General features: G+C 43.8%; 1 protein-coding gene across 9 annotated transcripts in view; it reads left to right on the plus strand.

The window, feature by feature from the left end:
* The window catches only part of CLEC16A (C-type lectin domain containing 16A), a 276263-nt gene extending 256133 nt beyond the window's left edge, over positions 1-20130 (plus strand). For 8 of the 9 annotated variants that reach the window (XM_029050607.2, XM_029050625.2, XM_029050635.2 and 5 more), the window contains 2 exons: positions 6972-7133; positions 19251-20130. In XM_029050607.2, the coding sequence (XP_028906440.1) occupies positions 6972-7133; positions 19251-19612 (524 nt within the window). In that variant the 3' untranslated portion in view covers positions 19613-20130. Of the gene's footprint in view, positions 1-6971; positions 7134-15842; positions 15967-19250 lie in introns of all 9 variants that reach the window. The other variant, XM_029050671.2, reaches the window with a different exon arrangement.
* Positions 20131-26244: the final 6114 nt, after the last annotated feature.

The raw sequence follows: 26244 nt of genomic DNA on the forward strand, positions 1-26244 counted from the left end.
TTATTATTATTAACAAGAGAGAAGCAACATGGCCTAGTGGAAAGAGCACGGGCCTAGGATTCAGAGGACCTTCATTCCAAACCCGGCTCTGCCACTCGTCTAGTGTGGACCTTGGGCAGGTCACTTCACTTCTCTATGCCTCAGTTCCCTCCTCTGCAAAATGGTGATTCAATCCCCCTACTCTGTCCTACTTAAACTGGGAACACCAAGTGGGACTTAGTGATCTTGTATCTACCCCAGCCCTTAGTGCCATGCTTGGCACATAGTAAGTGCTTAACAAATACCACAACCATTATGATTAGGTGACCGTCTTAAATGTCTGAAAGTACTCAGCGATCACTGTATGTCTGAAGTGCTTCCAGAAAGAGTCCCACCATTTCAAAAGCAATTCATTGAGAATTTCCTTGGCCCACCTCAGGGCCAGAGATGAAGCAGCTCCATGAGCCTTTTCTTTGCTGAGACTTACCCAGAGCAGCTCAGACCCTTGACATTGAAAGCTGCTTTTAGGAAAGGTGGCCACCTTGGTATCTGAAAGCTTCTTGAGGTCATAGAGTGCGCTTAACTGCTCAAGAACAGAACACACTCCCAAGGTCAGTGCTTCCAGTTGGGGAGGGAAGAGTCATTTGGAATTTGAACAGCCGCAGGAAAAGATAAATTTGTAGGTCGTAGAGAAAGTGGCCATCGAACACATTTTGTTCACCGTGGCCTGGCGAGATATGGTATCGGACCAGAGGTTGATGATTTTTCCTACTCAACTCAGAGCACGTGAAGATGTGCAATATTTATTAGCTAATCTATAGCAAGACTCTTAATCCATTCAGAAATTGCAACAACTTTAGCATCCTCAGCCTTTGGAAATTGCTGTTTAAGCCTCTATGCAACTGAAATGAAAGTGTCTATTTAGTGTTTTGGATTGTGCTCTCCCAGTGCTTAGTACAGGGCTCTGCAGAGAATAATCCCTCACTAAATACAATTGAATGAATGAGACCACATCCCAGAGCTCTTGCGGTCCCAAAGCTTAATTCAAGAAGGGGCAGGGAAGGAATCCAGCGAAAGAAGATGTTATGTGCCAATTTGGGATGACGGCAGCATCATTTGTTTGGTTTGGTTTCATAATTTGGCACTTCATTTTCTGGTATGTGTAAGTGTTTAAATTAGGGCTTTGTTGTTACTCAAATAGCATTTCACAGTCAGTCTGTATAGATAAGCTTTTAGTCAAAATCTGCCTTGGCATTTTGATTTGTCAGAGGTGATCCATTGTCAAGAAAATCAGGCTTGTAAATTTAGGGGTTTACCATTTCCAATGATTAAGAAGTAAACTAGATCGGAAAGTTGGTTCACAGAACTGTGGCTATTCATCTCCTTGGGATTTTCCGGGCTAATTTTCGGAGACCACTTGATTGGGATTTTCTTAATATATTTTAACACCTAATCTAAGTGACAACCGTTAAATACCGTGGCACCACAAAGCCCCTGCTCCTTTACGAGAAAGCTTGCTCTGGTAAGAGGGGATCGAATTGGTGCCAGCTGGCATTTCCGAGGTCTGTGGAGCAAGAAGAGCTGTCAGCCAAGCAGGGAAGACCAAGAGGAAAAGGAACTCTTCAAGCCAAGTCCGCAGAGAGCGAGAAGCCTCAACCACAAGGAGAGCTGGGTTTTAGTCTCAGCCCTGCCACAGACCAACTGCGAGACTGTGGATAAGTCTTTGAACCTCACTGCCCTCATCTTTCCAAGGGGGACAGTTGTCCCTACCTTTTCTTCGGTAGGAATTTTGGGAGGACGAAAGGGAATTGGTGATATGAATATGCTTGGGAAACTAAAAGTTTTTGGAAAATTCAAGTTCAGTGAATCAATCATATTTATTGAGCGCTTATTGTGTGCAGAGCACTGCACGGAAAGCTTGGGAGAGTACAGTATAACAACATAGCACAGTTGGTAGACAAGTTCTCCTGACCATCTCGCCAGCAGTTATTGAGGGCCTATTGTGGCTAGAACTCTTGCTCTAAGTATTTCCGGCGAATGTATAAAATAAAGGAGGCAGCCTACAAGCAACCGGAGGTGACAAACGGGCACATTCCCAAACATAAAGAGAGTAAGAGACTAAATACAATGGGCCAAAGGCGATAAGGTAAATGAATAGCTAATAAGCAGATAAGCTTCCTGTGAGCCGGGGTTGAGTCTACCAACTCTGTTGTATTGTACTTGTCCAAGCACTTAGTACAGTGCTCTTCACACAGTAAGTGCTCAGTCTTTAGTATCTAATGGTTCAGATGGCTGATGGTTAATGCCTCTATTCACAGTATTATTAGGAGAGCCACCCCCAGAGTAACCAAGAAGGGCTGCTCATTACCCTAAGGCATCCCCAAGGTCAGGGACGAGGGCAGAGGGGCTGCCCAAGAATTAAATAAATGCCCCTGCTTTTCAGTCAGTCCATGTAGCACAAGTACAAAGTTCAAGGAACTGAAAGTCAGTCAGTCAATCGTATTTACTGAGCATTTACTGTGTGAAGAGCACCATACTAAGCGCTTGGGAGAATACAGTATAACAATGAAGGGACACATTTCTTGCCCACTAGGAGCCTACAGTCTTCAGAGGGGCATACAGTCTAAGAAGTGTCCTCGTCTTTGAGAACCAGAGGGCTCTTTGTGAGTCTTTAACAGACATCATTCAAAAGCCCCAGCCTCTTAATGCAGCATACCTTCCATTTGTGAAAAATGTTTCTTCTGATGAATTCCATGTGCTCTCCTCACTCTGATCTATTGTTGGAGGTTAGGAGGGGCAGAGAATAGCTCCGTGTCATGGAAAAAAGGGGTTATATTTGCTCGCTAAGGTCCCCTAGGGAGAGACAGAGCCTAGATTAGAACCCAGGTCTCGACTCGCCCTCCGAGGCACTATCCTCTAGACAGCACTTTCCACATTACGGTCGTTATGATGTTGAACTTGCTGGCGACATTTCCACCTTCAACTTGGCTGAAGTTGGAGTCCCTCTTTCCACTCTATGACTCAGCAGTGCACTTACCCGGACAGCTTGTGTCGATTAGCGTGCCCCTATGGCAGTTGATGGAGAGTTGTTGCACCTTCTAAGTGGTACAAGCCATTAGAATCAGGAAGCAACCCTGCCGGAGAAAGAAGGGGAGAAGAAAAGAGCCCGAAATTATTATTCCTCATTGAGATGACAGAGCCTAGGAAATGCTTAATCCCGGGCCCTGTGGGAAATTTCCTCATCACTTAACCCGAAGCTGCTTCTTGCAGGAGAAGCGGCATGGCCTACTGGAAAGAACAGAGGCCTAGTGGTCGGAGGAACGGGGTTGAAATCCCAGGTCTGCCACTTGCCTGCTGTGTGACCTTGGGCAAGTCACAACTTCTCCGTGCCTCGGTTTCTTCATCTGCAGAATGGGAAGCAAATGCCTGTTTTCCCTCCAACTTAGAGTATGTGCCCCATGTAGGACAGGACCTGGGTATGTCCTGATTATCGTGTTTCTACCCCAGAGCTTAGAACAGAACTTGGCCTATAGTCAGTGCTTAACACATAAAGCTAATATCATTATTATCATTATCATCATTATTATCATTATTATTATCATGACATTTTAATGGTATTTGCTAAGTACTTACTTTGTGCCAGATGCTGTACTAAACGCTGGGATAGAGACGAGCAAATCAGTGTGGACACAGTCCACGTCCCACATGAGGTTCTCAGTCTTAATCCGCCTTTTACAGATGAGGAAATTTAGGCACAGAGAAGTGACTTGCCCAAGGTCACACAGCAGACAAGTGATAGAGCCGGGATTAGAGATCAGGTCAGTCTGACTCCCAGGCCTGTGCTCTATCCACTAGGTGACGTTGCTTCTCTACTATTATTTTCATTATTATTTTGTCAAATTATCGGTGGGAGGCTTGGTGGGATTCCTGTTCAGTTTGGGGAGTGGAAATTTTCAGTCTCAGATTTTGAGTTAAAAAACATGACTAGAAATAAATTTGAGATGAGTGACTCTGCCACTGGTCAGCTGTGTGACTTTGGGCAAGTCACTTAACTTCTCGGTGCCTCAGTTACTTCATCGGTAAAATGGGGATTAAGACTGTGAGCCCCACGTGGGACAACCTGATTCCCCCGTGTCTACCCTAGCGCTTAGAACAGTGCTCGGCACATGGTAAGCGCTTAACAAATACCAACATTGTTATTATCATTATCATTATTATTATTATTAATTGGTGGTGTTTATTGGCTACCTACTGAGTGTGAAATTCTCATCCTAAGTGCTTCCAAAAGTGCAGCAGAAGACACACTTTCCCTGTCCTTAAGGAGTTTGCATTCTAATGGAGGAGTTAGGATGCTAAAAATGATTTAGAAATAGGAGTAGGAGGATGTTGGAAAAAGCTAAACTCTCTTAAATGAAGTACCAGAGTAAACAATTGAATATACAAATCATTCCAATTAAAAAAATACCGTTGTTGAAGACCGGAGTAAAGCACCTAAATGGTTGATGGGAGTAAGCTGCTGTGAATCATTCAGGGAAGGCGTCCTGAAGGGGGTGGGATCTGAAGGGGGATTGAAAGATGGGGAGAGCTGTAGTCTAGTGATTTGTCAAGGGAGTGAGCTCCAGGCCGGGGAAGAGTGTGTGCGGCAGGATAGAGGCAGGGAGATCCAAAATAGAGGTACCAACTTTTTCATTTTGACCATGGAGTTGAAAAGGAGGTACAAACTGTAGAGGGGACAAGGACTGGCAAGGGACCTAAGACCTAATGGGCCAGAAGCCCACCGTTTTGGACCCTTTCAGCCCTGATTGTAAACTTTCGAGTCTTCTCTAGAGACCAACCCCATCACTTCCATAAAGGAAGCACCTACGGTCTAAAGCAATGTACAGTTAGAAAAGTAGCTCGGGACGAACAAACTCCTTGTGGGCATGGAACGTGTCTTACCAACCCTGTTATATTGTATTCTCCCAAGCGCTTAGTACAGTGCTCTGCATGTGGGAAGCACTCACTGAGTAAGATTTGACTGATTGTGAGCTGCGATGTAGCAAGAAAGAGAGATGAAATGTAGTTTAGGAAAATCTGGAGAGAAAACCTCAAAAGCAGAGGAAAGTGGGATGCAGAGGGATGCAAAGGAAAACGGGAAGCCATTGGAAGTTTTCAAGGGGTGGAAAGAGCACTTTAAGAAGATGATCTGGGCAGCAACATATTATCTGAATTGAAGTGGGGAAAAGCTGGAAGCAGAGAGACCAGTAAGGAAGCCGATAACAGTGACAACAGTTTGAAAATCCAAAGTCCTTCATTTTTAATGGGATATATTAGGAGGGAGTTCAAATTTGAAAGAAATACCATTACAGTGTTTCCAGATACATCCAGATAGAATGGATTTGCCTTTATGTGAAATTTACTGAGTATTTTGCACCATATCTCTGATTAAAATTGATCTTTGTGTTCATTCCTTGGTAGTCTGATCAAATGTATCACTCCAGTTCTTGGTAAATGATAAAGAAACCAAAGAGGGGCTATTATACTATCTTGACACTCAGGTGCCTTGAGATTATGCTTGCCGTGAGATTAAGAAGATCGAATCTACTGCACAGTGTTGAGTGCTGATTTTAAAGTAGATAGCGTTTAAGAAATAACTTAGTCACTAAATCTATACTTGTTAAGGAAAATGGTCACATTGCAGGTACTGATGTGTAACCTGTAGTGAAGCTTTCAATATTGATTGGGCATTATTCCTCAGTGCTTTTGTGTGATCTCTTCAGGTTCAGATGACTGTTTTCTCTGTGGCAATCTCGGTGTTGATTTGCCCCCACAAACTTCTTTAAGATCCCTTTAGTAAGACTGTGAAACTTGCTGGAGATTAATCTAAATCCCCCACCCCTTTCCCTGTTTCCCTCTTTCTTTCATGCTCTCTTTCCCTCTCTCTCTCTTCTCTCTGCTCCTCTCTTCCTCTCTCCCCTTTCTCTCCTGCCTTTCCTCCTTTTCAGTATCTAGAATGTTCACATCTCGACTGTGACTTGCCTGTGAAGCCATAAAGTCTCCCTTCTTACGTCAGAACTCCCCAATAGGAAGGAAGTGATGTTCTTAATTTTGTTTTGAATCCCCTCACCTACTGCTAATCAGACAGAAGAGCACCAAATGCTAGTTGGCCTTGACTCTCAATATGACTTTGGTGGAAGGAATGTCAGATTAGTCACCATTTTTTGTGTGTCCCATAGAATTGCCAAATGGCTAAAGACAATCAAGAAATGCTGCTTGAAATAAAACACTGCCTGCCTTGAGGCCACTAAAGTGATCTTTGCACTAGTTGACCAAAAGTCACTGTTCCATTTGAAGCTCAGTTCTTGTTAGGTTTATGCCAGTTTGTATATCTTTTGATTAGGAAAAGTGTCCATGTCAGCACCTCTGTGGCTAGTCAAATCCTAATCCCTAATCCATGAAATGCAGGGAAAACTAGCTCTGGAAAGTAGGAATGTGGAGCTGTTTAGAGGCCGATCAGAAAATGGATTTGGGTTCAATGAAAAGAAGAAAGGCAAAGAAATCATCAAAAACAAGGGGAGATGTATTTTGTAGTCAAGGATTTAGATGTTAGCATTGTTCTTATGAAATATTTTTATTAGAGGACTTTTTAACAACACCCAAATGAAGGCAGATTTCATTAAACATCGCTGTGTCTCTTGGCCAATAGGAGTGCTTCTAAGTTAAGTTTCACAACACCAGTTGAAGTTGCTCTGAGTGATTGTCCCCACTTTGCAGAGGAATAGGCGCTGGGCCATGAGCGATGACTGAGAAACATTTGAATGGACTGATTTTGGCCAAGGTGCCCCAATCAGTCGTAGCAGAATTAGGATCCAACAGCCATCTTTCTTAGACCCTGTTCGACCATATATCGGTGGCCCACTGAGCCCCCCCATTCCACCACAGGGATCTTCCTCACCTTCAGGTGAATCTCCTTTTTATTTCTCGTTCATAAATGTCGGGGTCTTTTCTCGCAGGTTTTGCGGTGGCCCAGTGCATCAATCAGCACAACCCATCCCCGCTGTCGTCACCATCTCCTCCTTCCAGTGGCAGTTCCAGTGGCAGTTCGAGCACGGGGCGCTGTGACTCCGTTTCGGCCAGCACCACGACAACACCTTCGGCAGCCCAGAGCCCATCAGGTATCGAATCCCGGTGTTCGGCCGTCGGGGTGGATTCCGCAGAGGGGAGGGAGGGATGTGCCCGGTTTGTTCCAAAGCTTGTGGATCGACTCACCCATTTGGAAGATAGTTCTGGTTCTCCAGATTTCCGTGCCCATCGATACACATTCTGACTTCCGGAATTTGAAGACGACGTGCCGGCTCGCTGATTCTTGTTTCCACCGAGGCCTGGTTGATTAAAAAATTGTTTTTTCAGCTTGCTGTTCCACATCCCGCCCTCTTCATGGAAGACAAACGTTTGAGAAAGTGGGTTTTGTTCTTGAAATTTGGTCCTAGTCCTTAATCTTTAGCTTTTTATAGGGCCAACAGGAGGGAGAGTCTATGGAGTTGATCTGTTTGAGGCTTTTGGGAAAGAGATATGTCACTCTGGGGTTTTTTTTAATTGAATTTTAAAATGCCATATGTGATTTCATTTACACCCTATACACTGAGTTCTGCTAGAAAGCATGTTATTATTACTATGAAGGCAGAACTAGAGAACATTCTTCCAGGAATGCACATCTGTCCGGTTTAGGTGTGACCAGTGTCTTCAGAATTGGTATCATGTGGGTTTACACGTGGCCAGATGGGCAGAACTACAGTTTTGAGCCTTCCCTAATTCTGGGTTCCATTAGAGGGGAGCTCGGTTTACATTAGCAGAGAGAGACATGGGCATGTTCATTCATTCATTCTGTCAGATTTATTGAATGCTCGCTGCGTGCAGAGCACAAGTTCCATTTTGATCCAGCATTAAATTAGGAGCCCTTTCGAGAGAGATTTGTTGAAAAGACAGGAGATTTGGCATAACGGAGGGAAGGGAGAGGTGAGGTCTTAAGCTCCTGGTTTTGTGGGTTTGGGAGGCAACTCAAGCATGCGCTCTCTTGACATTGAGAAGTCCAGCAGTGTTGCTTCAGTCAGCCAGTCAATCATATTTATTGAGCGCTTACTGTGTGCAGAGCGCTGTACTAAGCATTTGGGAGAAGACAATATAACAGACACATTCCCTGCCTACAATGAGCTTACAGTTTAGAGGGGGAGACAGACATTGATATAAATTTAAAAAATGCGGATATGCATCTAAGTGCTGTGGGGCTGGGACGGGGGAGCAAGTCAAGGAGTAAAGGGAGTAAGTCAAGGAGATGCAGAAGGGAGTGGGAGAAGAGGAAAGAGAGGTTTGGGGAAGGCCCCTTGGAGGAGATCTGCCTTCAGTAAGGGTTTGAAGGCGGGGAGAGTATTTGTCAGATATGAAGAGGGAGGCTGTTGGAGGACCGAGGCAGGATGTGGGTGAGTTATTTCTGGATATATTCCTGTAAAAAAAAAACAAACAAACCCACAACAAAAAAACTTTTAGTTTTCAGTGTATCTCTTCTTCGATAAAGGGTTAACGTGGACTTGCTTTCATTTGTCCATTTCTTTGGCTCGGTGTATCTCCAGCCTGTCAGAGTCTCGCACATAACATTTATTCTGAGCATCCATTACCTTGATCTCCTATTGACATTCATTCACAAGCCTGAGAGAGCTGCTGGGAATTGAAGTGAGGGGCCAAGCAGGAAGGTCATATTGAAGCCACTTCACTTAGGCATTCTTCCATTCGGCACCTGCTCCCTTTTGACCCAGTTTGGTCTTGAAAATTGAGGTGACTGACCACTCTTTTTCAACAGTCCCTTCTGAGAGCAGCCACTGAGTCTGAGATTCTGATTTAGGATTAACTGTATCTCCAAGCCACTGCTGTTTATCCAAAGCTTAAATCCTAGATAGTCTGCACTAGATTTCCCGGAAGCCGAGCTGAGACCTCAGTAAATTTCTTGTGCTTCTGATCGTATCGTGCTTTCAGGATATCTGAAATTTATTGGCTCTTTATACACGCCGTGCATACACCACGTGACCGCTCTCTCACGGCGTATAAATATAATTACGTTTTCTATCAAGAACTCTTCTAAAAGACAAACAGAAGCCATTCCTTTTCAACTTCAGCTAAATGTTCTGTCCCAGACTCAGAAATCTAACAGGAACTGTCCAGTGAGTCTGTTCAGACAATATCCACCCAGCTCTAGAATTGATTTAGCCTATTTCCCAAGAGGTCCACTGTCATTTTTCTTAGGCTCTGCAGCCCCCTCCGCTCTCCATATGGTGCCAACTGCGTATTTTCTCATCTCAGAAAGCGAGGAGCTATTAAGCTGGCCCACAGTGTGTTGAAGAGAGTAACCAGGCAGTTCTGACAGTTTTAGCCCAAGGTCGATAAGTAATGGTTGTTGCCTTACAAGCCTCTACTCCAATTCTGTGCATCCCACCGTATGAAGAGAAAATCTATTGTGTCACCATTTTTTATGCAGCATGACAGTAAAAGCACTGAAGTAAAGCCTGCCTGTCCGACTCTCCACAGACACTAAAATAACTCACCTACTTGATGAGGAGCGGTACGTGTCAGGCAGGTTGCTCAGTTCTGATGAGGGGAAATTGAAGCCATATGGATTCAGTTATTGATCACTGGAAACAAAGTAATGAAGAATGTAAAGTCGTCCTTCTCCTCTTCCTCCTTTTCCTCCTCTTCCTCTTTCCCCTTCTTTCTCCTCCCCTTCTTTCTCCTCCCCTTCTTTCTCCTCCCCATCTTTCCCCTCCTTTTCCCAATCTGCTTTCTTTTCCTCTACCCAGTCTGCTTCCTCTTCCTCTTCCCAATCTGCCTCCTCCTCCTCATTATTCTTCTGCTTTCCCCTCCTTTTCCCTATCTTCCTCCTGCCTCTTCACTTCCTTCTCTTTTGCCTCTTCGGGTCGCCCTCTCTGATTCCATCTCTTTCTGGCAAGAAGATTAGACAGTGGTAGTTTGTGTCTGGTTTATCCTTTTCTTGAATCTCTATAAAAGACAGCTTTAGTGGCTGACAACAGCTGAAATGAAAACTAAATATTCTGCATCTAGAAGTAGCTGTAATGGAAGCATTTTTTGAGCACCCACTTGGTGCAGTGCGGGGTACTAGGGACTTGAGAAGAACCAAATAACAAAGTGCCATGTTCCCTGCCCACAAGGAACTGACCCTGTAACAGAAGGGATGATCAGATTGCAGGCTATATCCTGCAGGAGATCAGTTCTGCCCAGGAAATGGGATATGAGCTTCCAGATTCAGTCAACCAGTGGTATCTTTTGAGCGTTTACTGTTGTAGACCACTGTACTAAGCTCTTGGGAAAGTAGAATAACCTTCGGGAAGACCAGTGAGCAAGCCGCTTCCAGCACCGCTCAGCCCCAGTGGAGGGAACCTGCATGGTTTCCAGCACACCAGAGAAGAGAGGCAGTTATTTTTGGCATCAGTGCCGTTCTTCCAGCTGTTTAGTGGTTGCCGCTTTGGCCTATGGACAGCCTCTGCCTGGGATCCTTTCCCAGAAGGTCTGAGCTTCTAGACATCAGCGACAGGCAGGACATTGGGTCTCTCCCCTCCCCATCCCCTCCACCTTTTAATGAAGGCGCCTCCGATCTTCCAAACCCCCTAAATAGCCTGGCCGGGCTTATATGTAACCAAGAAGAGCCCCACCAGAGCCAAACCACCTCTTCAGTCACTTGCTGGAATCGTCTTGTGCAAGAGAAAGTTCTACAGCCAAGCAAAAGAGGTGCTTGTGTTGTTGAGGTGATATTTTTGAGGGAAATAATTCAGAATCATAAGAATGTTGAATGTGCTCAAAAGTAGGAATTTAACCATTTAATTAGATTTATGTGAATAAGTCACTCCGTTGTGGATAAGGCAAAGCAAATGATCTGTTTGCTGAAGCAGCGTGGCTCAGTGGAAAGAGCACGGGCTTTGGAGTCAGGGCTCATGAGTTCGAATCCCAGCTCTGCCACTTGTCGGCTGTGTGACTGTGGGCAAGTCACTTAACTTCTCTGTGCCTCAGTTCCCTCATCTGTAAAATGGGGATTAAGACTGTGAGCCCCACGTGGGACAACCTGATTCCCCTATGGCTGCCCCAGCGCTTAGAACAGTGCTCGGCACATAGTAAGCGCTTAACAAATACCAACATCTGTTCATGTTAAACTCCTGCTCCTCTTTTTTTGAAATTCATATGTATTGAATAGCATTGGCATTCTAATGCTTAACTGGTATTCATTCAAGTATCTACAGGGTGCAGAGCACTCAACTAAGCACTTGGGAAGAGTACAGTAGAGGTTAAAGACATGATCACTGTCCTCATTTCAAACAAAAAGTTTCCAAATGTCCGCTTTAAGCAGATTATTCACCTCTGGACAAATGTCCTGAATACAGGAGAAGAATCAGACATATAATCGATAAAGCAGAATCAAAAACCATTAGTGTGTAGACCATCATATAAAAAAAGATGATTTCTGATAAGAATCAAGGCAGTGGAAAAGCAATTCATCTAAACTTTTACAATAGGAGGACCCAGTGACTTACCATTTTAACATTTACATGCTAGATAATAATAAGAGGTAGAAGAATGGTGATATTTTTTAAGCACTTACTATGTGCCGGGCCCAGTACTAAGCATTGTGATCGATACAAGCAAATCGATTTGAAAATAGTCCCTGTCCCGCATGGGGCTCACAGTCTTAATTCCCATTTTACTGATGAGGTAACTGAGGCACAGAGAAGTGAAATGATTTGCCCAAGGTCACACAGCAGACAAGTGGTGGAGCTGGGATTAGAACCCAGGTCCTTTTGACTCCCAAGCCCATGCTCTGTCCACTACACCGTGCAAGTTCCCCTAAAATGTTTTACTTAAAAACTAGTTCTCTGGAAAAGGTGGATGCCTGAAGCATTCCTAGCCTTTGTGGCAAGCAGAATTAACCTTCAGATTAGATCTAACACTCCTCACTTTTCCCTCTACATCCTTTATGCTGCCATTATATACCACTTATTCATGTTTTTTTTTCTAACTCCCCCCTTGAACGAGCTTATATTTTTCCACCTTCACAACCATCCTAGGGTTATAAATTCTGTATGTTTCCTTTTGTTTGCTTTGAAACTACCACCTTCCAGTCTCAAAGAATGTCTCGTCATTCTGGTGTTGTGGGAATTGGTGAACAACAATTCCATTTTCACTCTGCCCACATCCTTCATGATTTAATAGACTTCAGTCACATCTACTCTCAGCCTTCACCTTTCCAGACTGGAGAATTCTAACTTTTTCCATCTAAACTCACTTCTGCCCTAACATGTGTGTCATCATCTGTTTTACTGCAGAAGGGGTCTGAGACTTCTCTGCAAAGCCCCACATATTCTCTTAAGGCCAGGACTTCGGAAGAGGAAGAGGAAAAGTACTATAGTAGTCAGTCAATCGTATTTACTGGCTATTTACTGTGTGCAAAGAGAGCACTGTACTCAGCACTTGAGAGAATACAATATAACAGTATAACAGACACTTTCCCTGCCCTCAACTAACTTACAGTCAAGAGGGAGACGGCATTAAATAAATAAAATTATGGATACTTACATAATTGCCGTGGGGCTGGGAGGAGGGAAGGTGAACACAGAGGGAGAGAGAAAATAGGAAAAGAAGGCTTCAGGGAAGGCCTCCTGGAGGAGATGTGCCTTCATTAAGCCTTCGAAAGGTGGGGAGAGTAATTGTCTGTCGGTTATGAAGAGAGAGGATGTTCCAGGTCAGAGGCAGGACATGAGCGAGAAGTCGGCGGCGAGATAGACGAGCTCGAGGTACGGTGAGAAGGTTGGCATTAGAGGAGCGAAGTGTGCGGGCTGGGTTGTAGTGCGAGAGTAGTGAGGTGAGGGGGAGGGGGCAAAGGGATTGAGTGCTTTCAAGTAGACGTTAAAGGAGTTTCTGTATGATGTAGAAGCCACAGCAGCAGCAATAGTATTTATTAAGGGCAATAATTAATTAATATTATTAATAGTATTTATTATGTGCAAAAGACCATAGTAAGCCCTGGAAAAGAATTCACAATGTCATGAAAGCTCTCCCAGAGTTCAGTTCTACGGATGTGAACTTAGAGGATATCTTTCAGAAAACTGCCAGCTAGATGCTGTTCGTTCTTATTATCAGTGAACCTCCTTAACTTCACTCAGTCTCCCATATTAATGGCAGAGTTGCTCATGTCTTCATATTGGACCCTCTAAATTGTAAACTCACTGCGGGCAGGGAGTGTGTCTGTTGATTTTTATACTGTACTCTCCCAAGTGCTTAGTCCAGTGCTTTACACACAGTAAGCGCTCAATAAATATGATTGAAGGAATGAATGAATTAGGCAGTGTTTTAGCAACATATTATTTTTTGCAAAGAAGTTAGTGTTGTACCTGATTTTAGGAGGAAAGGATGCTTCTTCCTATACTTATTACAGATCCCTAAACCCTTGCTGAAAAATATAAATGGGGCCCAAAATGTTTTATTTTAGTTGTGAATTATTTCAGTGTTAAAAGTAATGCACTAGAATTATTTTCACATCTGGTCCAGTTATTCACCACTTGATATTTGACTTTGAATAAAATGTTTTGAGATCTTCAGCAGGGTCAGTGATTATCGAAATGCCTTTTGTCGTTTATCTGGAACTCTTTTGGCTGTTCCGGTGTTTGGGTTTGCCTCAAGCTAGCAGTTATTGCTAGTGGACTGAGAAATTTAATTTGCTTCCTGTTGAGAAAATGATGTTGAATTCTGTTTCTTTTAATATCCAATGGTTTTTGGGAAACAGAAATAGGAAAGCACACATGGCGGGAAGGGGATAATAGGCCAAACCTAGAAATAAATCTAGAACTGGTAAAGAGACATGAGGTTTTTTTCCTTTTTTTCCCCTGTGGCTTTTTCTTTCCTCTAAACCTGTTATTATGATTAGTGCAAAGTGTCCCCTTGTATGTGTTGTGTAAAGCGGATTGCTCCTTAACAGTTTGAGTTCCACTGTAACCCTTTAATCTATGTGTGGGGAGATTATGTTTTTAAATATGCGTTTAAGGTCTGCTTTGTATGGAGGGGAATGCTTTTCGGTTGAGACTTTGTATATGGTTCACCATGTTATGGTAATGGTTGTTTTATAACGATTTGGTAAAAAGGCCTACCCGGTTGTGGGCAGGGATTGTCTCTCTTTATTACTGAATTGTACGTTCCAAACGCACAGTACAGTGCTCTGCACACAGTAAGCGCTCAATAAATACGATTGAATGAATGAATGAAAACAATAGGACAGGGTGGGGGCAGGGGGGAGGGGTAAATTGGCTTGGGTACTGAAGTTGGAGCTCTTGGTGGCAGCAATGCAGGAGTGGATCTTTTCATTTAAAAAAAAAAATCATCCCCCTCCATTTATCTTTTCCTGATGTTTGCTCCCCTGCTGAGATTCACCTATTGTGTTTTTTTTTACCTCCCCCATTTTCAGAAGTTCATTCATTCATTCAGTCATGTATTGAGTGCTTACTATGTGCAGAGCACTGTACTAAGCACTTGGGAGAGTACTAAAGTGAAAGCTCTGTTGTGCCTTAAGGAAAAAAGACTTGCACTAATTTATAAAATATGGGGACATGTGACTCTCTCAGATGACTAGATAGAAAACCCTGAGAAGGGGAACAAAGGAGATGAAAGTTCAACTGCTCTTTCATAAACTTGTAAAAGAAAGATCAGCAGGCCCTTTTCCCTTATCCCATGTCTTTCACAGGATACTGCAAATCTTTGGCCTTTGCTGTTGTTTCTGCTTCTAGTACAAATGTCACCTGTCTTTAGTAGTCTTAATTATTCATTGCCTGTGACATTATTTACATATAATAAAATATTCGTGTTCCACTTGAGCCATAATCTCCAGGAAGAGAAGTACAGCAGAAAAGTAGATTTTTAATTATGAAGATGAGGTCCTTCAAGGCCTTAAGTGGTATCTGAAATATTGATTTAAGCCCCCAAATAGAAATCTTCCTATGGAAAAAGAAGACGCTAACCTTTTATTTTCAGCCAGTCAGGGTAATGTGGAGTTTCATCCAGTCCCCTTTTTGCCGTGTCATTTGCTCTGGGCCTTCCGAGTGGCAACGAGGGAATCCTGCAGAATTCTCCAGTCTTTGAAAACTTCCAGTGGATGTCATGGGAATTCAGCTTTTTAGCCTCGATGAATGTTTCCGATGCCAGTTTCCGATTTGAGTCCAGTGCTGAAGGTTTAATTTTGTGACCATGAAAGGTGGTCCACCGAATGAATAGGGAACAAAAATGCCGTTATTTCCCTAAGATGGTTTCGCTGAATTCCCCATCACCCCCACCGTCCTGCGCATAACGTTCCAATATTTCTTAACTGCTTCTTATAACACGGTCCCCTGGGTTTCATTTCCTAGAGCTCATCCCGTTTCCAAGAGAGCTCATTGCACCATATGATTTATGAAAAGTGAGAGGGGTGAAACAAAAAGAAAAAATGATGATACAGTTCTACTTATCAATCAATCGTATTTGTTGAGTGCTTAGTCTGTGGGAGAGCACAATTTAACACAGTTGGTAGACATGTTCCCTGCCCACAGCGAGCTTTCTAGTGAAAAAAAAATCTTCTGAAACGATCACTTTTGATTTTCATTCATCCTGCCCGATCTGCATGTTAAGTAAGTATGTGCAACCGTAGATACCAGCATTTTGGAGATTTTTGTCTAGCCCTGGATCTCTATCACCGAAGCCCTCTGTTGGTATTGTACTGTAACATTTATTCTCTGTGTCCATTTCCTTTCCCTTCCCTCCCTTCCATTGTTAAAGGCTCTCCTTTGATCTGTCCCTGTGTTTTCCTCTAGTAAGGTCTGGCAGGAAAGGACGTCGGCGAGTTTTCAGTCTGTCGGAGGCTGACAGTCATGGTGGACACTGGGTTTAGGTCTTCAAGCAGCAGCTACCACGGCAACTCACGCAAAATCAATTCAGGCAGGTTTCTCCATTAGCCCACAACATTCAGTAGCCGTGCGGTATTTCCATACTAACAGCAATGACTCGCCCAGGTGCAGGAGACATGCGCTGTGTCTGAGACAGCAGCGCCGCACCAAACTCTTTGGTCGTACGATTTGACAGTATCACTTTCAACTTCATTGAGGCTATCAGAATTGGCTACTTGAAAGCTTCTTATCAAATTCTCGCCTTGGCTCTCTCCTCAGGAGAAGATGAAAATTCTTATGGCCCAAGAAGGTACTTTAAGCTTGGCTCTTTCGGTAGTACTTGCCCAGGCCTGGAATGATGCCGGTTTCCCTCAAATTTGGGGTCAGGTTAGATTGGCATAAACCTAACCACCAACAGGCTCACTCCTAGTTTAGTGAAAGAGATGTACATTTCCCACTGGAAATTCCCCCGTTAAAAGGGGAAAGGAGAACTCAGACTTTTAATTAAGCAGTCAAATGTTAATATGGAATTATGTGTTCTAATTTTGCTTCAGTTAGTATATTGGATGGATGAAACAATTAGGGCTTTGTCAAGAGTAATTTACAGTGTGTTTATATTCATTAATGGGTCTCAAAGCTTTTTCTTCATCATATTAAATATAATCATCTTGGCAGATGACAAAAATCTTTACTAACTTCTTTAGGTTTACCATTTTATTTCAGCAGATTACATTTCTCATTTGGTTTTCAAGCTATGTTTTAGAAAATTAAACCTTTTTTTAACTCATTAGCCCTGTTTTGCCACCCTTTAAGTTAAAAATCTATCTCCCTTTAAAGCCTTTCTGGTCCTTCCCTGGTTTGAACTCCCTTCATTTTTTTTCTACAAAACCTTTCTTGGCTCCTTCTTTTCAAGTTTTAGTACCCTTATTCTAGGCATTTAACTCCAAGCCCCATTAATCTGAATACTGGATTCCCAAAGGGTGGCTCTATTGGAAAGAACCCAGGGACCAGCTACTAGCAGCCGGCCAGAACCACTTTGCTCAAGCCCGGATCCCATCTAAAGCCAGACTAAAACCATCCATTCAAACACGTGTCCTTCTAGCAATGTTGAATTAGCACCAACAAAGCCAAAGAAGGGAAATAGCCATTCTTTTTCCACCTGCCAATTCTCCGGAGGCATTTGGAGGAGAGGTAGCTCTCATACTTTGAGAGTTTGGCTCCTTACTGTGCTATTAAAAAGTTTCCGCTACTTATATGAATACATCTTGCCTAGGCTGCATATCATCTCCCTCCTTCCTAAAGCAAAACTCCTTCTGGGGTTTTATTTAGGGGTTGGGAAGGTTAAAAAAAACTATAGATAATGCTAGAGTCTAACTAAAGTATGATAGAGTTCATAGTGAATAGGAATATTGAGAATTGCACTTCAAATGAAAGTCCTTATCAATCCTTCAATCAGTGGCGTTCATTGAGTGCTTACTTTGTGCAGAGCACTGTATTAAGTACTGGGGAAAGTACACTACAACAGAGTAGTTGGTAGACAACCCTGCTGTCAAGGGGCTCATGATAAACACATAATGAACCTCTCAAGGTATTGATATCCAAAGCGTCTCCTCAGTCTGTGTGTGCTAATACTTAATATTGCAGTGAGGAAAGCTATATTTGCTGGGTGGGAAGAATGGCTCAGATCAGAAAGAAACATTAAAACGGGCAGCTATCTCGTACAGTCAGTTGTAAGCGCTGTTAAAAACTCGATTATATATACCATCCCACTCCCCACAAAAGCATCTTACTTGGTGAAGCTAGTTGGTTTAAATTTCAAGAACGCAAAGAAAACAGAATTCAGACTGTTGGTTCAGCATTTTGTAGTCTTTAGTTGACTCACTCACTGATTACTCCAACACTTGTCACTCTACCACTGTTCTCTTCTGCCCTTAAGATTAGACAAATCGAAAGTCAGGTCCCTTCTTTCACCTCTGCTTTGCTTTAACACGGATGCTTAGCAAAAGTAGTCAGGTAATAAAAAACAAAAAATATCATGTTTGAAAGTCTTTGCTAATTGCAATTCAGGTTTTTTTGCTGGTAGAACAGAGATAATTTAATATTTCTGTTTTCTTTTCCCCACTAAAGGCCGTCTTCTTATCTCATTCTGTTTGAAGGTTCTGTTTCATTTGGTTTTTTTTCTTTTGCTATAACTTAAGTTTGCTTTTTCATGCTTTTTCAGATTTAATCAGAGCCACGGCGAAACTGAAATAACTAAGACTGTTCTCGGGTCAAATGTAACTTTCAGAACTGAGCTCTACACATAGCATTCAGAATCTTTTGCAATGGCCTACGTCATTAAATGGCATCCACGAATTAAAGCTTTATATAAATATCCCCTCTCGTGGCTGGAGGCTGAATCCCTCTAATGGTTTTCAAAACATCACCATCTGAAGTCCAGAAAGATGTATATCAGAATGAGCTCCAATCTGATCTAGTGTTTCTGTATATGTGAGATTTGCACGGGAAGGCCAAAGGGCCCTTTGTCTCCAATTTAACCTGGATTTTGAAAAGTTCCAAAAATCGCAACTCCTAAAATAACTTCATTAGGTGGAAAGCCTATTCTTTTTCCCAAAATGGATTCCCTCCTCAGTCCCCAATGGGGCTGCCTCACTCTCGTAATAGATTTTGACATTTCCAAACCACTTTCAGGTCGCTAACTCAGCACTTATGAACACCCATGTAAGAAAACAAACCACAGTCTATCTAATGTTTGTGTAAGCCGAAGAGTTCTGCAGAATTAGTCTCTTTTAAATTATTTCATAGTTGGTTCTCCCTCGGGAAGGTCGGCACTCAATTTAGATTCTGGTAATGGATAGTGCACAGGCTTAAGATAGACTGGCTTTCCAACTTCGAAATCTATTTCCTGAAAATGAGTTCTGCAGGATTCTGATGTTTGCAGTGCCCTACCGGATGCCAATCATGCCCAAATCCATGCCATTTCATATCCCCAAAATGTCTTGTCCGTAGAAATTTCACCTTCCAAAGAGCATCATTTTCACGTCTCTGGACGTTGCTATTCTATCCCAAACTGAAGTAATCTTAAGTGGACTCAATCGACCTTATTTTCACTACAACGGAAGGTTTGGGTGTTTACACTGTCGTCTTCATGCCCGGTGAAGGGAAAGAGGAGGGAAATTGTTTCTCCGGAATTTGGCTTCCACCCATGAGTGTACACACACACCCACACCCAGACACACGTTTGGCTCAGCAACCTTTGGAGAGTTCTAGAGTTCAGGACCTTAAAGCAGGCCGCGAGTCTCGAAGACTAAGTGTTTGTCATATATTCTCTCCCAGATGACCCTGTGGCTCCTGAGCAATGTCAGCTGACCCTCCCAGACCAGGTGGTGATCGTGAATGAAGCTCTTTCCGCCGCCTCCAAGTCCAGCAAGAACCCTGGCAAGAGCCAAGAAGCAGAGCCGGTGAACCTGTCCCCCAGCCTGATTCCTGCCCAACAGCCGACGCTCTCTCTCATCTCCGACGACAGGACAGATGCGTTGAGCGTGGAGTCCCTGACCCTGGTCCCTCCAGTGGACCCCCACAGCCTCCACGCTTTCAGCCGCACCCCTCAGGTTTCCCCCCAGACCCAAGGCGAAAGAGGGACGGAGGTTGCGGGAGCCGCTCCCGGTGAGCGGGTGGAGCCGGACGACGAACAGTGATCAGGACGGTGCGGTCGATTTTTCTCTGTTTCCTCACAGACCAGATCGAAGCCAGTCGGTGGCCACGGGACGGGCGCCAGCGGGAGCGACTCCATTTTAAAGTGAGAATCAGCGGTCCCCTTACCCGTAGGAATTTCCAGCCTACGTCTGAAATGAAACCTCATCCTCTGTTCGAATTCCTATTTCCCATCTTGCACTTAAGCATTGGGCTTGCTGGAGCGGAAACTGATGAAGGCCCGAATTCTCCAAGCTACCGCGATCCCGCCCACGAGATCCTCGTCGCCCGCTTGGAGTTAGGCTTCCATCATGTATCTACTGCGAAGCGGTGGTGTCTCAGCTTGGGTGTTTTGGTATCAGGATTCTTCTCATTTGAAATCAGATGCCTCGCATTTGTCCAGGAGGGGGCAAAAATAGGCTATTGTAGGGGTGTAGAGTTGAGCAGAGAGGCATCCTTTCGATTCTTGTAACTTTCTGTTCTTCGGGTGACCCGGCAGATTTATATCAAAACTGCGGGGAGGGGGGCCGTGGGGGAGGGGGGGCGGGGTTACTTTCAGAAGTTCATACATAAAAGCAAACTTGGAGAATGTCTCGTCGAGGTATTTATTTCAACATGGGTCTTCAAACAAAAGGCATCTTAAAAAATCCCTAACAGCTTCAAGTTTGGTGTAATAAAGTCACGGTCACTCTCAAGCCCTTCACCAGATTCTTGGAAATCTCTTGAGGTTAAGCTAGTTTTTCATAAGAGTGACCAATGGGAAATATTTGGTATTTTAAAAATTTACATTTTGTCTTTTCTTACATGACAATTCATTGCTCATCAATTATAACATGACCAATGACTGATGAGTGATGAAGAGGTTTCTTGGAAGACCAAAATTATTTTCCCCAACCAAATCACAGGATTTGAATGCCTGTTAATCCAGAGGGCTCAGACAGTTCTTGGATACAGTAGAGAAGCCTCACTCTGCTCTGGGAGGTCATCTTTCATGACAAGCTGAAAATTGCAGTGAAAACTTCCTCTCAGTAAAATCTACCTTTTTCACGGGAGACCACATCTGAATTGGTTATTTTGAGGGTCTTCTTTATCTGTTGCCTCGATTTGCCTGTGCAGTTTTAGTATTGGGGTAAATTATTCAAAGTTCAGAGCACTCACTATACCTGAATGTAAATGAATTGGAAATGATTCCCCTGAATTTGCCTCCACAAATTCTTTGTGTTCATTTTCAGTGGAAAAATTCCACGAATCAAGCGTTCACCCTAGTTGTGATTTTACTGAAGTTCGAGCAGGTTAGTTTTACTTGAGGGATTTGGTTTAAAGGGTGTTCTCTCTCTCCTCCCCCCTCCACCTCCACCTTTCTGGGATTGAAAAACCGTAAAATGAATCCAGACCGAACACTAGGATCTTGTGGATGAAAGTTTGGCTATATAAAATACAGTCCTGAAGAATAAGCACTTTCCTACATGCTGGTATTCCTCTGCAAATTCTAGTTACTGGATCTGTTCAGCTGTGGAAATTTACGGAAAATGTTCCTCTTGGCAGAAACTATGTGCCTCTGAAGTTTTGGCGATGCCATTGAATGTTGTCACAGGTCACTTGGCCTTGAATGTCAGGGAAGTTGTTGAAAACCGCCCTGGGCCTATCCTCTAAGGCGTGGTCAACTAGAGGAGCATCAGTTTTTCAGCAACTGGCAAGTTAGTTTTATATCCCGTCTCCCATCAGTTTTTCAGCAACTGGCAAGTTAGTTTTATATCCCATCACCTGTTCCCCTGCTTCTGATCAGATTTCACGTCTCCTGGGAAATAGAATCTGCATAAAAGAGAATCTTATGTAAACCCAATGAATTTAATTGAATTTTAAGTCAAGTTCAAATTGGATAAAGAGTGGAAAAGTCAACACAGGCCCAAGATCACTCTGCAGAGATAGATGACCTATTTAGTTACCGCCATTTGTCTTGCAGCCTGGATCTTGTGCAGGAGGGCAACAGCCAAGCTAGAAAAGATGTTGTTTGTCAGTTGGGTGCAGGAACTTAAAGGGACAATAAGGACTGGCCATTAGCATTCTCTCCTGGGGTTGGGGTGAGGGGCCTTCAGCAGGGCATGACAGTAAAAAAAAAAAAAATTTGACATGAAGAAAACAGTGGATCCACCCAATTAGCAACCTTCTTCTGGAGGTTTACTTGTCTTTTCAGAACATGAGTAGAAAAAAAAATAATGCCTGTCTGTGTCCGGGCATCTTAGAAATGTAGTCAATAAACATGTTGTCCTATTCCAGTCAGTTTATAGTGTTGTTTATCCTTTTAAAAATCTTTATCCCTTTTAATGTTTTAATGTTTTCTAGGATCTCAAAGGGCAGGAGTAGGGGTGCTTCCCAACCCAGTCTCATTAAAAAGAAAACCTTTCCTAGCAATGGAAAAAAGCAAAACAAGTCAAATCAAAAGTCCCCACTCAACAGGATTTTCTGATGCAGTGTGGCTTCAGAGCTTTCTCTGGCCAGCCTGGAGGAACCAGAGGTTGTGTTATGCAGATAAGGCCAAGGCCTCCCACAGTTCAATTCTGTATTTTCCCTCCAGGCAAGTGGACTGGGGAAAGGACCTCTTCATAATGGCATTATTCTGAGGTGGCTCGTTGTGAGCACTTCTTCTAGCCCTAGCCAGCGGCCTGGAAATCCCTTCGTTCAGAGGGAGATCGATCCAAGAAGGTCGTGGCTGATTGGATGAGCCGCTTTTGGTTGGGCTCTTTGCTCCCCGAGACCTGCTCTACCATGAATCCCATCAAAAGCCGCTCAGGCCATTTCCATTCTTCCAAAGCCTTGCTTTCTTCTTCCCCCTGCCCCTGCTTCAGGGGATTTTCAGTAAAGTGAAAGGGTGGTGAAAAGATTTTTGCTGTGAGAGGCAGTGATCCTCTGTCTTGAACTGCTCTGGGCTCTTGAAGTAGTTTCCATAACAGAAATCTCATCATCGCTATGCCCAGGTAATGTGCCATTACAGGAATCTAAGTATTTGTGTGCAGAGTGAGGAATGCACACACAGCTTTCCATGGTGAAACCCGTAGGTACGATTTCATTTTAGATTAAAATACTGGCTCTTGATGTTGTTATATTGAATTTTATTCAGCTCTGTAAAGAACCACATTAAACTTGTCACTAAACGTTGCCCCACCAACTGTCCTTATGTCAAGAAATCTGAAGAATGTCTCTGTTCATGAGGTCTGTGGAAGATTTTATGTCGGTTGGTCTCTTTTAACCTGGGAAGAAGTTGTTGACTTCACGTATGAGACAGGTTGAAGTCATGTCTGTCAGTGATGAAGAAGGAAAGGCAAGGATGGGAGTGGGCACTATGGGTAAAGCAGAGGGGCAGTGAGACATTGGCCATGGAAAAAAGCCATTCTGTTAGAAGAGTTAAAGGTTAGAAGCCTTTTGTTTCTTTTCCCTTTTTTAAATTGATGCTAGATGTAGTTGTTGTGAATAAAGTGAGTTCACACCTGCTGAAGATTCAAGTCTTTCCATGAGCAGAAAGGTATGATTGGAAGGAAAGGGAAGGGCAAACATTGCGACAGTTAACTCTGAAGCGCACAACCCCGACTTTAGAACTTCTGAGTTAAATATAGAGCAAACCCCAAACCTTTTCATTTTCTGCCAAGCAAAGTTTTTGGCCTAACACCACCATGGACTGCCTTCCTGGTCCACTGCATCCTGAAATCCTCATTTTGAACATGAGGATTAGGGCGCTGGTTGATAATCTCCACTCAGGAGATTCAGGTCATTTGGGTGTAAATTTATGCAAATGAATCAGCTCTCTGAGTCCGCCGCCGCCCGATGTGCTATTTATTTCTGTCGGGTAGTTTGGATTTAGTTACAGGGTGTAGACGTGTTGCAGAGTCCTTGCCGGTGGGTTAGAGTCTAAAAGGCTTGAGGTTTAACTGAAAGCAAGCACACCTGACTTCTGAGTATTAGTGTGACATCAGATGTAATTAATTCAATTTAAATGGTTTTCCGAAGAAAGTCGTGTGGCGGGAGCTGTGGGTTACTGGTTTTGGTGGTTCTGTGGGGCTGGAGGCTGAGCTGCAGAAAGTGCAAGTGTGTAGTTTATCTTCGAGGCCAGACGTGTGCATTTCCCTGTATGTTCTCCTATCACAATTGATAATGTGGGCATGTGGCCATTGAGAGCTTCAGTCTCAATATGAGTTTACCAAATAAAGGCCCATCCAGATTGTGTAAACTGAAGAGAACCAAATTACAGTCTTTCCCTGCTGAGCGGCTCATCGGTTCAGATTCCTTCCGGTGAGCTCCTCCCTTCATCTGAAGGCCAGGCGGTGTTTTACCGTGTGTGCCCGGTTTTATTTGGGAGTTCTCTGCGGCGGGAAAGGAGCCCCCGTTTTTGAGCGAGTCAAGCTGCGCCCACTCAACAGGCGACAAGGGATGAAGGATACCTGAAGCCGGGGGAGATGTGGGTGACGTGTAAGTCTAGAGGGGGATTGAATTTCTGATCTTTTCTAGATGCAATAAATACAGAAGCTTAAGTGGAAGTCGTTAGGTATTTGGAGAAGATGTAATAATACATGTTGTTCCTTTAGCCTGATATGTAAATAACGTTTGTCTTGGGGAGAAGCAAAGTTGGGAAATATTAGTAGCAGTTTCTGAAAATGTGTACAGTCCTAGGGAAGTACCTGCATTTGCTGGCATGAGTCATGCTTCATGTGTATTGAACTCAAGGGAAATGAAAACTAGAACTTCTTTGTAAATTGAACTTGGCAATAAAAATGGTGTTATAGAGAACTGGGTCTGTTCTGGACTGCTTCATAGAAGAAACATCTAAAATAGTGCAAACTGTTTTACCGAGAAGATATCGAGGGGTGTAGCAATACCTACCTCCTCCTCCCCACCCCCCCACCCCCAACCCCATGAGCCCTTGAGGTTTCTGCAGTTCCCCAAGTCCCTGCAGTTTATGTGGAGTTGAGCCTCTGCAGGTACTCTCCTTGGGGGCATTCCTTATCATCCGTTTCCTAGGAGAAAGGAGGCATTGACATCTACTCCTCATTCCTGTGCCTCAGATAGAATTCTGTGATAGTGTGCTTTCTTTCTTGGCGGTGCCTCATGGCAGAGGATCCAATAGATTCTTGTGTGCTGTCATCTAGACTCGAAGGAAAGAAGTGATATTGCACTGGCAAAAAATAGTACTCCAGATTTCCAGGAAGATTCCCCCTGCTGCACAAAAGGACTTGGTCCCTGGCCTTAAGGGACATCCAATGGTGCAGAGTGGCCTAGTGATTAGAGCACTGGCCTGGGAATCAGAAGAACTGAGTTCTAAGCCTCGCCCTACCACGTCTGCTGGATGGCCTTGGGTGAATCACTTAACTTCTCTGGGCCTCAGTTACCTCATCTGTAAAATGGGGATTGAGCCCTATATGGGACTGTTTCCAACCCCTGAGCTTAGTAACGGGCACACAGTAAGCACTTAACAAATAGCATATGAAAAAAACCAACCTTTTCCATCCCCTCTGACGGCAGAGCAAGAGGGAATTAGATTGAATTTCAGCAGAGGCACTGAGGTTAGATGTGCAAATCCACTTTTAAGTATGACGAATTATATGCTACAGTTCATGCGTGTGCCAGCGGGACCTTGACAAATAAAAGGTGACAGTGTTTATAGTGAAAGGAAAGGGTAAAGTTTGAGGATCTTTTGTCGGGGTGGGAAGAGGGCTGGAAGCAAAGTAGTACTCTCTCTTATTTAGGTCGGACTGTGAATCGAGAGTTGCTCCCCAAGAATGGACAAGGACAAGCGGTGGGACTAAATCTTAGGGGAAGTTGTGATGTCTCTTCCTTTAGAGGCTCTCAGCGACTTGCTAAGGGGGCAGTGGATCCACAGCCTCCTGGCCCGAGACTCTCCTGGAATATCTAGTCCTTGACCTCCTCCTGGGAAGTAATAATGGTCATGGTATTATTACTACCATGATTATGAGTCCCATATGGGGCTCACAGTCATAATCCCCATTTTCCAGATGAGGTAACTGAGGCCCAGAGAAGTGAAGCGACTTGCCCAAGGTCACACAGCGGACAAGCAGTGGAGCCGGGATTAGAACCCAGGTCCTTCCGACTCCGCGGCCCGGGATCTATCCACTGGCCACGCTGCTTCCCTATCTGACACGATCCTCCTCCTCTTCCTCTGAACCTCCCCGAGACTATGGAGAGAAAAGTTCCAAAGTCTACGAAGGTCCAAGGAGGGATTTCCGGGCAGATAAACAGATAGTTCTGCCTATCAGCGGTGGAGTGTGGAGAAAGCGTCTGGGCGGGTAGAACTTTAGACTCCCACGAACTGGACTGTAGGCCTGCAATGCCCTCAAGTGCTCAGGGGTAAACAAAACAAAAGATAGGCTGCCCCACCACTGACAGGGCAAAGATTTCCCCTCCCCAGCTCCTATTTTTCCAGAGTTGGAAAAACTCCCAAGTGCTTTGCTCCAGAATCATTGCTTTCAAAGTCAATGTTAATTAAAGAGCTCGCCCCTCCTCCGGCATTTATTTCTTTTGTTCCTTAAGAATGTAAAGAGGAGTTTCCAGACTGTGCAACTTTTGTTCTGGGTTCCCATGCTAATTTGCCTCCCTACATTAAAGTGATTTTATTAAGCGCACTGTAAAT

Source organism: Ornithorhynchus anatinus, chromosome 2, assembly GCF_004115215.2.
Source record: "Ornithorhynchus anatinus isolate Pmale09 chromosome 2, mOrnAna1.pri.v4, whole genome shotgun sequence".
NCBI classification, from domain to species: Eukaryota; Metazoa; Chordata; class Mammalia; order Monotremata; family Ornithorhynchidae; genus Ornithorhynchus; species Ornithorhynchus anatinus.